Source organism: Caretta caretta, chromosome 2 (genome assembly GCF_965140235.1).
Source record: "Caretta caretta isolate rCarCar2 chromosome 2, rCarCar1.hap1, whole genome shotgun sequence".
Taxonomy (NCBI): domain Eukaryota; kingdom Metazoa; phylum Chordata; order Testudines; family Cheloniidae; genus Caretta; species Caretta caretta.
In genome coordinates this window covers 106,451,481-106,469,856 of record NC_134207.1, presented here as the reverse complement: position 1 = coordinate 106,469,856, position 18,376 = coordinate 106,451,481, and the positions used below count along the sequence as shown (strand labels likewise).

The following is an 18,376-nucleotide window of genomic DNA, read 5'->3' as shown; positions in this document are numbered from 1 at the left end:
CCCACTCTTCCCTCCCACCCCAAATGCAACCATTTCCTCATGCTAGCTGGTGTGCCACAGTAACTACTTACCGGTTTCTTCAGCTGGACAAAAAACTACATTACTTAGTAGGTTAGGAGTGCAGATTTAGCATTTTGAGGCTTAAGAGCATTATAAAGTGATTGCCCCATAAACTCATATTCCATAGTTGGTAGGTAAGCATCCTCTTCTGCAAGCATCCTTTTCCACTGCAAAGATGCATGGAAAACTTGAACCAACCACAGATACTCCTAACCAGTCTGCTCTGTTGTACCCAAATCCCTGCCCAGATTTCAATTCCTATTATATTCAGACTTAAGAGCCACAAGAGAATTCTCCTGCCAAGAATCAAGTAGGACTCCTGCTACAACATACAGGGTGCGTAGTGAGAACAGCCTCACAGAATCTGTCTTTTTCCTATTAGACTGTTTAAGGACATACAAGGGAGGTGTACATGTGTCAAAGAATGTTAACTAAACAGCTCAACCTTTTAAGAAGCTATGTTTTGGGTGTTTATGCAGAGCTGCTACACATACTTAAGTTAGCACAATTATGCTTCATAAAAGATTTAATAAAATGAACCCTACCCTTTAGAGTTGTGAAGATTGCATCAGCTCACACACACCTCTAGCAGAATATGACCCCAAAGATGGCCTAAAAATAATAGCTCAATGACAAACTGCTCTCATAGGGTGGGAACTTTAAAACCAGAATATTCAGTGTTCTCCATAGTTGGAGATACATTGACAAAATGAGGCAGTGAGAAATTCAACATCCTTCCTAAATGCGAGGTCTCTCCTTTCCTCTCCTCTTGGGAAGGGCACAAAAGATGGTGAATCCTCTTCCCAGAGCAAGAGATTTAAGACTCAAATACTGAAGGGGGTGGGGGGGTGAAGCCAGCCTCCTAATCCTTCCCTGGGAGTCAGAAGGCTCCAATGACATCCCAACCCACCTATTAAAACCTGTTTCCCTTTCTCCTTTCCTGACAAACTTCTACAGTTATGTTACTTGTCAATTCAACATCCTCAGGAAGTTGAAAGCTTGGTAGTGATATAATAGATTTAATTTATCAAAGTGTGTAAGAAATAGTGTATAGCTTGGAATAGGCAGTGTTTTAAGAGTATACTACTGTTTAAATTGAGGTCTCTGCCACATAATGTAGGTCTGATACCTGTACATCTGTAAGATTCCCATACAAATCCATAAGACAACAGCAATATGATTGAGTACAGATTACTTTCTGTAACAGAATTTTAAATTAAGATGAAGGATCTGGCCACTGTGGATAAACCTGTAGATGTCCTCATAAACCAGTATCTTGATTTTCTTTTACAACTGTTAAAAGATTCTATAATTAGAAACACCAATTCCCTCACTAACTCTCATCCTTTGCCTTATTTGCTTGTCAGTGACCAGAATCTCAACTGAGATAGCCACAACCACACCCTATAATTAAAGTTTGATCAAGGACAGAGTGAAACACTAATTTCCACCTGAGATGCATTGCCCAAGACAACATATGAGCAACCTTGAACAGTTCATTAGTAGGTTACACTGTTCAAACAAGACTGTTAAAGACAATATTCTAGAAGGTGAACCGAAGTTTCACGAAGCTGTAGTCTTACAGGTCACTGAAAAGAAACACACTGATCCTGCCAGCACTACCGGCAGTTATGCTAATTTTCAAGTTTTCATGCCTAGCAGCATTTTTCAGGATCAGGCCCTAAAACAACAGAAGTAGGGGAAAGAGTAAGCAATATTTTCTTAATAAATTGAAATTATGTAATTTCACTTCAGCAGCCCTTCAGTTTGTTTTGGGGGACTTGCCAGGACAAAAGGTGGGGGGTGGGGTGGAAATCAGTAGAATTCACAGTGGTTCTGGCACACCAGCATGCCCTTAAGTGAATTCAGCTGCTTTGGGTAGCTAGTTTATTATTAATGTTGTCACATCACTATATTTTTAAATGCCAGACTGATATTACCAAAACCATATCAGAGATGCTGAGAACCTGTTTTTGCCACTAATTTTCACTGGAGAAATTATGCTTAGACTGTTCTACAAGCTTTAAGTCTGAAATATTTGTGGATGACATATTGTAAGACAATAGTATGAGCTAGGTAATTAAACTCATGAGCTTTGCATAAAATGAACATTGTCATCTTTCACCTAATTTATTTAATTTCCAATTTTTCCAATTCCAAACAAAAGCTAAATACAAATTTAAACAGGTAAGCACTAGTTTTACCCAAAGGGAGCAGGCTTATACAGATTTACTCCAGTAAAGTACTCAACCCTTAAGCAAAGCCTTCTTTGTCATCAAAACTATACAGTAGTCTTCATTTCATTGCACAGTCTTAAAATGTTCTGCCAGAACCAACTTTTGACACTCCAAACACTATTTTACAGTGAAGTTCACAACTGCTTTATAACGTCTATTTCAAAAACCCTCAATGGGTTTTCAATAGGAAATGTTTTAGAAACCAGTATTTCCTGCAGTTCGCCAGCAAGTTTACAAGTCTCAACTCTCAAGAAAAAATAATCCTCTACCAACAACATGGTTTCTGCAGCTACTATTTTACTTTAATTTTAGCTGCTTTAACTACTTCAGACTCCAGGTCTGCCTCAATCTGTATAAATGTATCCAACTCAACAGAATACTCTTTTATACAGTTATACAGCAACTTGGGGAAAGATCCAAAAGTGAAAGTGCCAGTAAACTTAAACATGGCCCAGCAAAATAAAAAAAAGGCAAGAAATGCCTACACTGAATGAGATGCTTTTTTCCTTATAAGAATTCTTTCCCCACATTTACATTTCTATTGTAACAGCCACTTTTCTGTTCATTAGAATGAATCGGATAGTGCTCTCTGATACAATCATATTAACAGCAAGGCTATAAGGCTTTTATACCCGTTACATTCACTTCTCACCCTCCAAATACTGATTAACAACATTAGATGTTAGGGGGCATGATCAGCACAAATGGAAACACCACCACAAATGATCACCTTGTGCTTTCAGATACATTTGTTTCAGTGTACAACAGTCCTTTCATTTCACATTTTAGTAAGACGCTGACGCAATGCAAAAATATGCAGAGCATCCTCTCTTTCCCAAGGTCCATGCAGAAAACATTTAAAAAAATTGTAAAGTTCTGATACACAAATGATTAAAAAATAATCCAGGATGATCAAGTTTCACAATGTATAGTGTTCTGAACATGAGTCCATTTTCTTCTAAATTCTGAAAGAATGAAGTGGTGAGGAAAGTGAATTCACTACTGCATTCTGTGATCTTCCCCATTTTGCTGGCCAGTACCCTACTCTGGCATGTAAGGATGGAGGTGATCCTCTATGGTACCAACCGCCCAGTGGGTGAGCTGTTCCTGTGGCAGGTACAGGCAGATGCTGCATAACTTGAAGATAGTAGCTTTGTTTTTTGGAGTCTGGGGGGGGGGGGGGGGGGGGGGGGGGGGGGGGGGGAGGAGAGAAAAAACACCAACACACAAACAAGTATTTAGTTTGTTCAGACCCAACATGTAGTCAAACAAAGAGTTACATTTTCACAGGTTTAATATTTACCCTTCCCCATTTAAAACACTCCCTAAAAATAAATGAGATTATTACAACCACTCTGCTTCATCCCCTTCTGTGTATGTAGACTGATCAAAATATTGGACAATGTCGAATTATTTAACAAGTTTTTACAACCATGAGTGGGATTTAACAAGTAGCATAGTGTCTTTGTAGGAGGGGCTACCAATTTAGACTTCTTGTGTGAAGATTTAACATTAGCTCTATAACAATGAAGAGATTCTCCAGAATATATTTTCATACAAAAATAAGTTATTCAGTTCTACATGGGGAAGGTATGCAGCCACATCATCGCAGGCTGAGATCTCAGCTCTCAAACTAAATTGAATATAATCTGGTCAGCATGCAGAATGGAGAGGCAGCGCTATATTCTCTTCAGTACCAAATCAGTACCCCAATATTAAGGTACACTGTTGTTTGAGCTCCCCCTGAAGATTTTAATGGCTACAGGTTGTCAGGATCTCCTGAAGATCACTTGGCATTTTGAGACTAAAGATGGTAGCTGCAGTGGTTCCTAGCCAGGAAACAGTTTGGATAATTAGAGTTCACCAATTTCCTCCAATAGTTTCAAATAGATACTGTACTTGCTTCCTGTTCTGTCAGTTGCAGTTAACAAACTATTAAAATAAGATGCTGTTTTCAACCCCAGGATTGCCGAGTTTGCCTCAGTTTACATTAATGAGTTTACATTAGATAAAACTTCTTTAAACTGCCTAGAAAGGTTGTGGAATCTCCATAATTGGAGTTTTAAGGGCAGGTCCAACAAACACCTGTCAGGGATGGTCTAGATCAGTCGTTCTCAACCTATTTACCACAGTATATGCAGTTCTATATTATGTAGGCCACATCCATACAATATATACTACTTGTATGCCAGAGGATGTCACATGGGCTGCAGTTATGGGATGACTGGGCCACAGGGGGCCCATATGTTGAGAATTACTGGTCTAGATAATACTTAGTCCTGTCTTGAGTGCAGGGGAGTAGACTAGTCGACTGAGTTCCTTTCCAGTTCTATGATTCTAGGAGTACAGGGAATTGAGCACCTTAAAAATTGTTAGATGTTTTGAAAGAGGATGCCAGTTAGGATACTACTCCTGTCTAATGGAGATTCTTCTGAAGTTTGATATAAGAAACATGGCAAGGCTCCAAATAGGCCTCTGACTGATCACTGGCCCGAGTGGGAGGGATGTTTGACAGCGATCATTTTGTATGTATAAGAATTAAGTCTTCGACAATGTTTAGAATGTTTAGAAGATGAAAGTGTTACAAAACCTCTGAACTGTTTTTCCAATAATTCTTCATTCCAACTGTAAGTTGTGAGTTGAGTAACTTAATGAAACTACAAAAAGGATTACGCAAAATTGCTCTGACTTTCCAAAATATAAGGAATCTGTTTTAGCAGTTATTTCCAATAGATTCCATAACACAAAAGCCCTGAATCAATCTTATTTGGCAACATTTTTTGCTTATATCCAGTTGTTGCATCTTTAAGTCTTCAGAATGGTGGTTTGTTGTAACACCACTTAATTGCAAGCATAAGACCACGGCAATTTTGTTCATGTAAACTTAGATAATTAAATACTTACAACTAGATCACTTATAAACCTTTGGACAATTATTCTCCTTTCATGTATTTACAAAAGGATAAAGTGTTCTCTCATAAGATAAGATTTAATATTCCAGGTCCTTAAAAGTGTGAAGAGGACAAGCTTACCTGCAAGTGCTGTCTGTCAATGAAGAGAAACACTGACTGGTTAGGATTGTTGATAACAATTCCAGTCTTGTCCTTTCGGCTCAGAACATGCAGAAACTGTTTTTCATAGTCACCATGATGAAATTCAAACTTGGCCTGTACAGGAATAAAGGTAGTGTTTACAAACAAAATTAAATTACTAACATTCTGTGTTTTGATTTGAGTAGTAAAAGTCAGAGCTGATCCCTCTGTACTGCTCAGATTTAAGCTTGGGGGAAGAAACACTATGATCAGTTTTACTGCTACCCATTAGGTTTTTAAACAGTGGTGAACGTGACCAGAGATGTACATTTCATTCTGCTGCTGGACAGAGACATAAGCAGTGCAGAGGCACATGAGCAAGCTGCATTATTATAACAAAGAAAAAAAAGCTCTAGGTTTATTTTGCACAACTGACAGCACTTGAGTATTGTCAGTTTTTCCTGTAGTATGGGTGTCAAATGTGAAAGGGGGAGGGAGGAGAGAAGAGAAAATATTTGAAAAAGTTGAAGTTCAATTGATAAAAATTGACAAGGCAACTGAAGGATATTTTTAGGTACTACACACTTGGCCATTTGAAATGGACTTTCAAATTAACTGTGTCCTTGTAAGAACTCCAAATGGAGTAATTATCTTGCTTGATGAGTGTTGCTCCTGAACTCTTAGACTTCATCTGAGCAAACTTGCATCCATTTAGCTATATCAGTTTCAACATGCACATCTAGCTAAAATGGTGCAAGTCTGCTTAGACCAGACCTTAAGAGTTAGACTTTTTACAGTGTGTAGCTAGTAAGAGCAGTAGGGATAAAAATTACTAATTTCAAAGGCATCAAATTACATCAAGAATGGAAGAACTATTTGCAAATGCAAAACATACATACATTAGCATTGCTTTAGAGGCTGTCAGATTAAGAAACATTTTAACAAAACAGATTCCTTTTTACACCCTGAACTACTAAAACTTCTACTTTAGTAGAGTTACATTCTCAAAACCAGGTTTTTTTTGCATTTACTCAGCTTAGACAAGAAAAATAGTGTCTACAATACTTCACTTTCTGGTTCTCATGCACTAGCACTATACACTGTAGAGCAGACAACTTCCAAGGCTTGTCAATGGTGTTAAAAAAAACCCCACCCATTAAGTAAGTCCTTACCCTCCTTGTTTTTTTTTTTATTTGCCGTAGGTGAAAAACTGATAGGGTAGTGACTTGGGAGAATTTGACATCTGAACAACTTTCCCAGCCCTCAATTGAGGAAGAATGGGGTGTTTGAGTATTCTGCTGAAACAGAGAAATTTTATAGACCTCTGGGAAATGTCAAGAAATATATTCAACATCTCCCCTTCAACAGAGAACTGGGAAAGAAGCAACTTATGATTCTACTCATTGTGAGTGGGCAAGTTAAACTGGGTCAAAGTCTTCATGGGGCACATCCCTCACTAACATTTTGAAATGTCACGGTATTTGTCAAGTAAAATATAAGCTTAAAGACTTCAGACAATTTACACACTGTTAGGCAGCACTACAGGGCACAAGTATTTTTATCTGCAGTCACTTTTAGTTGCAGGTGCGTTCAGTTTTAAGAAGATAAAATATTTAGTAGAATTAAAAAAAAAATCACTTATTTTTACAGAAAACTAGGGGCCATCATGTATGCTGCACAGTAAAGTCCTTATCACTGTTTTATAAATCTAAGAGTATTTAGATTTTATATGAAAGAATGATTTATTTAACTTTACTTTGACTCGAAGCTTGAAGTGAGATCTGTGTGAAGTTTGTTTGCCTTTCGTTAGGGAACACCAATATTGCTCTCTGATATTTCAAGTGTAGCTGAAATTAAGACAGGTGGCTGCTTAAATAAAAAGTGGAGTTACAAGCAATTTCAGGTGCTCTGCCAGCTTTCCTTTCCACTTCGCAGCTTTACAATCAAGTTTTCCTTTTGCTTCTCACACAGCTTATTTATGAAACACAAACAAGGGAAGTGATGCTGACTATAGACTTAAACAAGTTGACAAACAAGTTAGTAAACTCAAGGAATAATGTAGTCCCTCACTCACACATTGTAGATAACAAGGAGACATTAAAAAAAATGTAGACAGAGGAGCCATTTCAACCCAGTGTCTAACAGGAACTTTATCTTGTTTTGTTAGAACAGCTTTGTATCACTGATGGCAGCACAACACTTGGAATTGCTTATTGCCCGTTAAGCAATAGCAAGGAGCATAAAACATAAAATATTTTCAATATCTTAATGTAATAAGCTATGGCTAGCTGTGGAACATGTACATAACTCATTAACTTCAAGCCAAGAAACGAAAGAGGAATAGCATCTAAACGTTAGTCATTCCCCTCTTCCATTTATCAAACATTATTAATACAACTCCACTTATTGGGGAACATTCATTGTTATCTAAAGGAGGTTGAAGTAATAAGGTTTGGATTGTATGGAAAACAGGGATGTCTAATTCCAGTTTCTGCATCTTCTAATGTATGCAATTCCAACTTTTGTGAATATCTTTCAGATGCTAAAAGTCTGCCAATACTACTATTCGAATGAGTAACAGAAAGAAGTATGCACTCAATATTTTAGCTGCTTTGTAACAGAAGTAGCCAATAAATTTTCAAGCATTTATAAAGTAATTATCACTAGTATCTGACACCAATTTATTGGTTATGAAAATGAATATACTTTCACAAGCAACATGTACAACATACTCGCTATCACTCTAGTTCAAAAGAGAATACATTTCTGCTAAGTAAAGGCCTGATCCTGCATCACTGAAGTCAATGGGAGCTTAACCCTGGACTTCAATGAGCACAAGCTCAGGACCAAAGAGGAGTAGTGTGACAATACTTGAACTAAAAATCCTTTCCCATATCCTATGGTGAGCTGAAGCTGCTCGCACATTCACCTAATGCAAGACAGCTCATAGCAGCTATGTTTGTAATAGCATTAAGTTGGCAGGAGCTCACTATACACTGCTACAAAGAGCCTAAGGAACAAGTTGGCATTTCACAGAAAATATTAAAATCTTAACATTTCAAATAAGTTAATGTTTTTTTTTAAAATTTACAAAATACCTGAACAGGCCTATAGGGCTCATCATCAGATCCCTTCCACCGAGAAAACAGGAGACAGACTATCTTCTCAATATCATTCCGAGGCCAAAGAATGAAGTCCATCTCCTGAGTACAGCCAATCACATCCTGTAAGAAGGAGTTGAGTGGTTCACTTGTAAATTACTCTTATAGCATGATCAGTGTAAGAGCAAATAGAATTCACTTTTACATAAGGTAACAATGTTCACAATTCTTAAATTTGTCTCCACATTCTTCCATCCTAACCCACTATTTTATCCGATTTACCTGTTATATCTAGTCTGAGAAAGCAAATGCTTGGGACAAGAACTGGGAGAAATTTTCTGTCTGCACAAGAGCTAGCAGAGAACTAGCTGGCTTTTTTACATGCTACTGCAAAGTAAGTGTTACATAATAGTCCCCAGTTTTACAACTTCTAGTCTCAAAGAGGCTTATTATAATTTTTTTCATGGATTATTTGAGTGTCATACCCTGCGCATAGACTGGTAGCGGGGTGCATGAAGCTGTACTATATCCTTCTGTAGAAGCTCTATGGAACTTTCCAAGGAATAGCTGGAATCCCGCACACCTTTCAGGATATTTTCTTCATAATTATTGGTCATGACTGGTATCACTTCAGACACTTCAAAAAGTGCTGACTTCTTCTTCTAAAAAAAAGAATAAAAAAATAGTAGTCACATTAGGGTTTTACCCTTTTTCCAAGCAGTTTGTGATTACAACAATATTTCAAAGCCTGCATGTTTTCCCCCTCAGTGCTAGTGTTGCTTAAGCACTGCATTAGTAGTGTGTCTTGGAGTCATAACTCGGTCTTAAGAAGTTATTTGCAAAACTCTTCAAGACTGAGAATACGTCAAAGAGCTCTATTTAGACAGAAAGAGCAGGGAGTACTTGTGGCACCTTACAGACTAACAAATTTATTAGAGCATAAGCTTTCGTGGGCTACAGCCCACTTCATTGGATGCATAGAATGGAACATATAGTAAGAAGATTGTGTATGTTGGAAATTGCCATACAAACTGTGAGAGGCTAATTAGTTAAGATGAGCTATTATCAGCAGGAGAAAAAAAACTTTTGTCCTGATAATCAAGATGGCCCATGTAGACAGTTGACAAGGTGTGAGGATGCTTTGTGTAATGACCCAGCCACTCCCAGTCTCTATTCAAACCCAAATTAATGGTATCTAATTTTCATATTAATTCAAGCTCGGCAGTTTGGAGTCTGTTTTTGAAGCTTTTGTTGCAAAATTGCCACCCTTAAATCTGTTACTGAGTGGCCAGAGAGGCTGAAGCATTCTCCTACTGTTTTTTGAATGTTAGGATGCCTGATGTCAGATTTGTGTCCACTTATTCTTTTGTGTAGAGACTGTCCTGTTTGGCCAATGTACATGGCAGAGGGGCACTGCTGGCACATGATGGCATATATCACATTGGTAGATGTGCAGGTGAACGAGCCCCTGATGGTGTGGCTAATGTGATTAGGTCCTATGATGGTGTCACTTGAATAAATATTTAGACAGATGACTCAGGCCCTAATCCCCACAAAAGTTTTTTACGCACATGCTTCAAGTTAAACACATGCACAAGCATTGATGGGACTGGAGCTTTATTGTCTAAAATTGACAGCTGTCGTCTTGACAACAGCTCTAGGTACAGATTTCTGCTGGTGAACCAAGTTAATCAAAGGCATTTCACATCTGTAAAGTTGTCAATTTCCATCAAATGGAAGTTTAAGTGTCTCTCCCCTCTACGAAAAGAGCTCCACTATCAGTAGAAGGGAGGCAGATCCAATTTTGGAACAATTCTAAGGGCTAGTCCACACTAGAAGCGCTACAGTGTGCATCTGCAGTCTAAGCCAGACAGAGCTCTCCTGTCAACTTAATTACTCCACCTCCATGAGGGACAGGAGCTATGTCTGCAGAAGCTCTCCCACTGATATAATGTAACTTCACTGGCTCAAGGGTGTGGATTATTCACACCCGAGTGACACACATTATACTGAAGTGGTAGTGTAGAAAAGCCTTAATTCTAGCAATCACAGACTGTCAACCAGTGAAGAGTTACTTCATTTAGTGGTTTGAGCATTGGCCTGCTAAACCCAGGGTTGTGAGTTCAATCCTGGAGGGGGCCATTTGGGATCTGGGGCAAAAATTGGGGATTGGTCCTGCTTTGAGCAGGGGGTTGGACTAGATGATCTCCTGAGGTCCCTTCCAACCCTGATATTCTATGATTCTATGATTTTCTAACTCACTTTCACAGCTGATTCTTGCATTGTTTCCATACTGACAGTTACTTATGAACTGCTTCAGCATCTCCCATTCATGAGAACACTTACAGGAACAAAAAGCAGTTTTCCATTGCACATATATCACCTGTAAACAAAGGCTGTTTGCCTGTAGGACTTTCTTATAACTCACTGAGGCTCTTGATTTCTCTTCTGAACACCTCATTAGATATATGGCACATACTCAGTCTCCATAATAGACATTATTTTATCTTCCCCTTTTTTGCATGCTCCAGGCTGGGCTACTCTAAATCTTTCCTACTCCCATTAAGCTTTCAAACACCTTAAGTCTTGGTGTGCATGTACAGGACTGACAGCAAGATGGAATCTGGAATGCTCTACTTGGATGTAAGCAAGGTTTCAGAACAAATATGCATGCATAGAACGCTTCCAAAAAAACATCTAGGAAGTTACACTGGTATTATCACTAGTTTTGAAGCAGACAAAGCTTTTCCTAACTGAGACAATGTAATTGCTATCATTGCTTAAACATTTACATTTCTCTTAAATGAGTGGCATATGCTGCCACCTTATTACTGAGCATGGAATCTTTTAGCATGATAATGGCCACGTGAATAAGTTAAGAAGTCATCTTTATTGCCCTATGACATAGCAACTAGAGACCAGTAGGTCTACGCTATCACATTCTCAAGTAGATGTTCACAATTTTAGTTTGTGCTCCACTGAAAAGGCAGAGAAAGGTATAACGCAGTTTGACCAAAAAAATAATTTTCCCTCAGTTACTTAGATTTTCACTTCCTTAGTGTCTGGTTTTCACAGATCTGTGATTGCTACAATTGTCTATGGAGTTTGTCCAGGAAGAACAGAGGAGACCTGCATATCCATTATCACCAGACATACTCCTAATATCATTTATCATGGATAGATATCACTCTCACAAAACTGAGGTTAGAGTTAGATTTAGACTTAGAGGCTTGTCAAAACTACCTCAGGAAGTTCAGGAAAGGAGCTTTCAGGAAGTAACTGCAGACTAAGGCCATGTCCACACTTCCAAGCAGCATCAACACAGCTGTGTTGCTGTAAAAAAATCACTCATGTAGCCCTGTTATGCTGACATAACAAAACCAGCTCAATCAGAGAGTCTCCCTCGCCACATCACATAGCACTGTGCACATGAGTGCTTATGCCAGCAAAACTTGTGTTGCTCAGGGGATGTTTTTTCCAGACCCCTGAGTGCCAAAAGTATTGCCGACATAAGTGCTAGTATAGACATGGCCTAAAGAAGTGTTTTAAGTCTGCTCAATTTCTTAGCATCACATTCCGGAATACTGAATAGCCTCCTCCCTCATTCCTGGAGTAAACACATAACTTTAACTACTGCAGTTTCATCCTCGTTTTAAATTTGAATTTCTAGGATCATTCATTAGTATGTCAAACTAATTTAATCTAATTCTAAGTGAAAAAATAGTTGCCAAACAGTTAGAACCCACATTGAAGATACAAATGCAGGTATAGATGAGTTATCCAAGTACAGACAAACATGACAACATCTGGAAGTTCTGTTCACTGCAGCCAAGCAAATAAAAGCTTGTTTTCAAGAATGACAGCAGCAGATTTGGATATCCATGCAGGTTTATACCATTTCAAGAGGTTTTTTAAAAAGGAAGTCACAATCAACTTCTGTTTTAATCTGATAAAGGTAGTAACTTAAGTAGTTGTTGCAGCCAATTCTCTCTGTCACAACTGTGACTTTCATAAGCACATTAGCATCTAATTCAGGCCCCAAATTAGGCTTTATAGACAAGTTACATACCATACTTTTTAATTCCCTCCCACCCTGGGAAACAATCTATTTGGATGCATGTGTCTCAAGGATGAGTTTACCACTGTGTTACAAGCACATGACAAATGAAAGCCAAAGTCACTTAAAGGCAAACGTTAAGACAGCATAGTGATAAACAGATTTTAAATTTCATTTTTGACCTTGGATCATTTTGCAAAAAAACTGCTAACAGTAAACAAAGAGTTAAAGTCCTATTGTATCAGACAACAAAAGAAGAAAGATTTTAAAATGAAGTTACCTTGTCCTTGAACACAAAGGCAATATACATCTTGAAATCAAACTGGTCAGCTAAAGATTCTTTTTTCTTTCTAAGCTGAGCACGAAGTCTGTTCAGAGCTTGTTTCTTCCGGGAGTTTGGGTCCCCCATTTTGTAACACAGGTGGTACTAAAGCCTTTGGAAACGGTCACTAAACTATGGGCACTTTTTCAGAAGACTCAAGTACAACAGAAACAAGTCATTTTATTCCCACTAATACGACTCAATAGATAAAACGCGAATGTAACCCAAAAAACGCACCTCAGGTAATATTTTATGAGGCTATCATATTAGAGGGGTCAAGAAACAAACTATGTAATTGTCCAACCATGATTGGACAAGAAGCAATTTTGCAACAGTACCAAGAAAAAACAAAACCTAAAAATTCTGAAGAAAATATGCTTGTGTGAAGAGTTTAACCACAGGAATAAGTGGGTGAGAATGAAAAGGAAAAAAAAATCTTATCACGATTTATGTGTACAATAAAAAGCAACTGGCACAAGCCCAATCCATGTGGGGTTATTTGTGCCTTGCTTACCAAAAAAAAAAAAAAAAAAATTAATATATATAAAAAACAAATTACAAATTGCGTTTTACCCCAGCCAGATTCATGACTCTGCTGATTATTATTCTGAGATTTCCACTATTGCTATGTTGCCCCCTTTTTTTCTTTTTCTTTTTTTAAAAGGATTATTACACTTGATGGAGAGCAGAGAAGAGAGTGCAGAGGAGGAGGCGTGCACGTCCCGGGAGGTACGAGATTTCCCTGCCAACAACAAAATCATCAACTACAAACAACATGGTGCTGGTTTGCAGAAGAGCAAAGAGGAAAAACAGCGGAGTCATTTCTAACTTCATCCTGCTCATCATCAGGCACATCATCGCCCTAAGGCTGCCGCTGCCAAGGACAAGAGGGATCATGATGGCCATAGATGACGGGTGGGTGTGGGTGAAGGAACAATAGTATATCGCCTAGAGACTCAAATACGACTTGATCCCTCGGTCCCGACTGTCCCCACCCCTCAGGGTGAGAGTCCTACATTCCCCAACACCCTAGACTCTCCCTGGGCTGCTGATCCCCCGGGGATCCTCCTCTCTCTGCCGCTGCGCTCCTCAGGGAGCCCGATTTAGCTGGGGCTAGGCATGGCCGATGCTTTTCACTTCCCCTTGGGCCTCTCCCTACACAAGGCAGCGACGGACGGCCTGTGCCTAGGGCAACGAGGCACCGACTCAGCAGCCTGGCGTTCCCCCTCTCACTTCATGGTAGCGACTTTACAGACATGGAGAGGCCGGTGGGTTGTTTTGAAAAACAGATTTTTGTGGGGAGGGGAAAGGTGCAAATTTTTACCAATTTTTCCCCTGTTTATTTTGAAATTTTGGTGGCAGATTTTTTGCAAAAAAACAACAACCAAAAAAACAAAACAAAACAAAAAAATTACCCTTTTTAGGTTATTTTTGCCTCACTCCAGCCATTTTTTCTAGGGGGTTGGGGCTTCTGAAAGAGTTTTAACCCAAAATAACGTCGTCGGACTAGGTTAAAAAAAACCCACCGATTTTTTCCCCTCTCCTCTCAACAAAACACCCCCAAATCCCCCCCAAGCAGGAGACGGAAAGACTCAGGCAGAGACCGAGGCCCACTCGCTACCCGCAGCCGGCGGGCGCAGGAGGAGCAGTAGAGGCGGCGGCGCTGCTAGCAGCACGGGGAGGAGCCATGTCAAGATAAAGCCACGAAGCCGCCGAGCCCCCCCATCCCTGCTGCACTGGACACGGTGACCGGGCCGCCCGCTCTGCCGCTGCTCAGCCCCAGCGTGGTCCCCATAGTCTAGCTCAGCGCCCCGGTGCCGGGGGAGGGGAAATGGTGGCGGAGGCGGCAGCGGAGGAGGGAGGAGGAGGCCGGGTCCCTGCGCTAGCGGCTCCTACGGAGAAGACCAGGCGATGGCGTCGAGTCCCGGCGGCGGGTGCGTGGGGAAGCCTCGCACCGCCTAGGCGTTTCCTCTCAGGCGGCGGCGAGAGCGGAGGCGCCTCTCAGGCCCGGGAGCGACCGGCAGCGACAGGACAGAGCGAGAACAAACAACTTAAAATGGCAGCGCCTGCCCGAGTCACAGACTAGGCGCCGCCCGGACTCACTGCGCACAGGCGCGCTCCGCTGGCACGTACCATCTCCCAGCTCTGCAGGGGGGGGGTGTGCAGCGCAGGCCTAAGATCCAGCAGGGATCCCATAGTGGCGGCCGAGCCAGCGATGCCTTTGGCAGGGAGGAAAAGCCAGCTTGCGCCCCACGCGTGCCAGGGAAGGCGGGGGGGAAGGGAAGGTTGTGCATCGCATTACGGTAAGGAACCCAGCCCCCCCCCCCAGTTGAGTGCAGGTCACGGGGCTCTAGCGACCCACGTGACCCGCAACCATTGCACCGCTTCCCGCTCGGGGACCCGGATGGAGTTGCTCAATCAGACCCACGCTGCTCCACCCCATCGTGTCCCTGTTGCGGGGGGGGCAACGTCTCGGTCTCGCCTCTTGCCCCGCCCTTGGCTCTGGGCGGGGCTCCGGGGCCTCGCCTTCAACCTCTGTGGGGGCGGGGGGTGCTAGCAGCCGCCTCGCCCCCGCAGTGCCGCGCGCCCCGTGACGGCGGCCGCGGCCCCCTGCGCCCGGGGAGAGCCAGGCGGCGGCGGGGGGCTGCGCTGGAGTTAAAGGGCAAACTGCAGCCTGGCCGGGTGCTGTGCAGCCACCGGCCTCTCCTCGCAGCCCGGGGCGCTGAGACCCCGGCAGCCGAGGCCAGGGACACAGCTAGCAGTGGGCTGTGGCTCCGAGAGCGCAGGGTAGCATGGATCAGGGGGCTGTCCATAAAGTACATAACACTTTTGGGGTAACTTTTCCATACCCACCCTCCCGTGTAACACGGAAAGAAACACACAAAATTAAGGACCCTCCCTGTTACATAATGTACAGACAGCCTAGTAGACGGCCGCTAACCCCCTGCAAAGGTGGGCACCAGTGTAAGAATAAGAGACCCATCCCGGCCAGTGGGAGTTGGGGGGCGGGGCATGGGGGTGAAAGCCAGGGAGACTCGCTTGCTCGCCTCCACCGAGGAGCCGGACCTGCTGCTGGGCGCTTCTGGGGTGCAGCGTGGTCCATGGTGCCAGGACAGGCGGGAAGCCTGCCTCTGCACCCTGGCTACACTGCTGACCGGGAGCTGCCGGAGGTTAAGTTCACGCCCCAACCCCGTGCCCCAGTCCCCTGTCCCAGCCCTGAGCCCCCTCCCCGAAGTGAAGGGTATGTCTTCACTAGCAAGATTAAAGCGCTGCCACGGTAGCGCTTTAACACGGCTGTGTAGTTGTGGGGCCACTGCAGGGAGACAGCTCTCCAGGCCCTGTAAAAAAACCATCCCCACGAGGGGAGTGGCTACCAGTACTGGGAGCCCAGCTCCCAGTGCTGGTGCACTGTCTGCACTGCCACTTTACAGCACGGAAACTTGCAGCACTTGGGGGTGTTTTTTCACACCCCTGAGCGAGAAAGTTTCAGCGCTGTAAAGTGACAGTGTAGACAAGGCCTCAGTTTCAGTGGTGTAAGAAGAACTGCTGAGCAGGAATTGCGTTTGCATGCCTACTCAGCATTTTGCAGGTGCCTCAAAAGGGAGGAGGAACAGTTACAGAACCTGTCTAACCTTATACTTTTAGTAAGCGTGGCAATCAGCTTATCTAAACAAAGGCAGCAAAATGGGAGCACTTGGGAAATTTGACAGAAGGCCTGCCAATACATAACTTTTTTTGCATTACAAAAGAGAAGTTTCCCATTCAACCAGCTCCTATGCTCCTGAACAGGAAGCCCACATTAATAGAGAGGAAGTAGAGTAGAAGCCATTATAAACTCAACAATTGATAACAGACAGTATACAGGTTTCAGAGTAGCAGCTGTGCTCGTCTGTATCCGCAAAAAGAAAAGGAGGACTTGTGGCACCTTAGAGACTAACAAATTTATTTGAGCATAAGCTTTCATGGGCTAAAACCCACTTCATTGGATGCATGCAGTGGAAAATGCAGTAGAAAGATATAGATAGATAGATATGTATATACACACACATACACACACACACACACACATATAACAGAGAACATGAAAAAATGGGTGTTGCCATTCACACTATAACAAGAGTGATCAGGGAAGAGGAGTTATTACCAGCAGGAGAGGAAAAAAAAACAAAAAACCTTTTGTAGTGACAATCAGGATGGCCCATTTCCAACAGTTGACAAGAAGGTGTGAGTAACAGTAGGGGAAAAAAATAAGCATGGGGAAATAGTTTTACTTCGTGTAATGACACATCCACTCCCAGTCTTTATTCAAGCCTAATTTAACGGTCTAATTAATTCCAATTCAGCCGTCTCTTGTTGGAGTCTATTTTTGAAGTTTTTTTGTTGTAATATTGCCACTTTTAGGTCTGTAATCGAGTGACCAGAGAGACTGAAGTGTTCTCCGACTGGTTTTTGAATGTTATAATTCTTGATGTAAGACTGGGAGTGGATGTGTCATTACACAAAGTAAAACTATTTCCCCATGTTTATTTTTCCCCCTACTGTTCCTCACATGTTCTTGTCAATTGATGGAAATGGCCCACCTTGATTATCACTACAAAAGGTTTTTTTTCTCTCCTGCTGGTAATAGCTCACCTTACCTGATCAGTCTCGTTACAGTGTGTATGGTAACACCCATTGTTTCATGTTCTCTGTGTATATAAAATCCCCCTACTGTATTTTCCACTGCATGCATCCGATGGAGTGAGCTGTAGCTCACGAAAGCTCATGCTCAAATAAATGTGTTAGTCTCTAAGGTGCCACAAGTACTCCTTTTCTTTAGACAGTATACAGTTATTTCTTCTTCTAAGCATAGGTGATTAATTATTAATTAGATTTCAGGAGCAGCCACCGTCACAGTTACAGAGCTAGCTGCATCTGTCTCGTTTCTGGTCCCTCTGAGTGCTCTCCCTTGGGGTCAGGCCTCCTGCATTTACCTCTTCTGGAGTGGAATTCTGCAATTCTCCCACTCTTAGGCCAGGCCCTGATCTATGGTATCCTGTGGATCAACCATCCTTATGCAACAGGTCTGACTTAGTTTAAGTACCTGTATTCTTCCCTTCAGGAGCCTGTGACCTGGGGTATACAGTAAACAGACAGACTTTTAAAAACCAAAATACAATAATAGTAGGAGCAAAGCATTTAGCGAAAAAGTATTTTAAAATAGCAAACAGACTACACACGTTTATCTTATCTAAAGGTTTATCATCCCTTGATGGTAAATTAGATAGGCGTAACTTTTTCAAACACCCCATAGAGTGTCTGTCTCAATTTGGTTCCCCAAATAATTATCCCCATCTCTTCAGAGACAGGTTCCTTTTAATCCCTCCAGAGTTGTTTTGTTCTTGTGAGTTCCCAGACTTTTACCCTTTTGATCCAAACCAGTCTGATAGGATCAGCAGGAGATAAGGCAGCATCCTCAGAGCCAAGGGTCCTGGCATTGTCTCCTAACAACTCTCAAGAAGAAGAGGTTCTCTAAATATATTAGCAGCAAGGGAAAGAAAAAGGAAAGTGTAGGTCCTCTACTTAGC

The 18,376-nt window shown here is 41.8% G+C and overlaps 1 protein-coding gene across 1 annotated transcript; it reads right to left on the bottom strand.

The window, feature by feature from the left end:
* Nucleotides 1-2,171: 2,171 nt before the first annotated feature.
* On the bottom strand, nucleotides 2,172-14,892 carry C2H6orf62 (chromosome 2 C6orf62 homolog). The gene is made up of 5 exons (XM_048840011.2): nucleotides 12,768-14,892; nucleotides 8,916-9,092; nucleotides 8,428-8,553; nucleotides 5,330-5,464; nucleotides 2,172-3,464 (listed from the first exon to the last, which is right to left on the bottom strand). The coding sequence occupies exons 1-5, from the start codon at nucleotides 12,894-12,896 to the stop codon at nucleotides 3,339-3,341; spliced, it is 693 nt and encodes a 230-aa protein (XP_048695968.1). The 5' UTR covers nucleotides 12,897-14,892; the 3' UTR covers nucleotides 2,172-3,338.
* Nucleotides 14,893-18,376: the final 3,484 nt, after the last annotated feature.

Bases quoted from the DNA above. Each gene is read 5' to 3' on its own strand.
- C2H6orf62 (XM_048840011.2), bottom strand. From the start codon at position 12,896: ATGGGGGACCCAAACTCCCGGAAGAAACAAGCTCTGAACAGACTTCGT. The intron at 8,554-8,915 runs GTATGACACTCA...TCCTTCTTACAG, and splicing joins GCTACCAGTCTATGCGCAGG to GATGTGATTGGCTGTACTCA. The intron at 5,465-8,427 runs GTATTTTGTAAA...ATTCCTGTACAG, and splicing joins AGCCCTATAGGCCTGTTCAG to GCCAAGTTTGAATTTCATCA.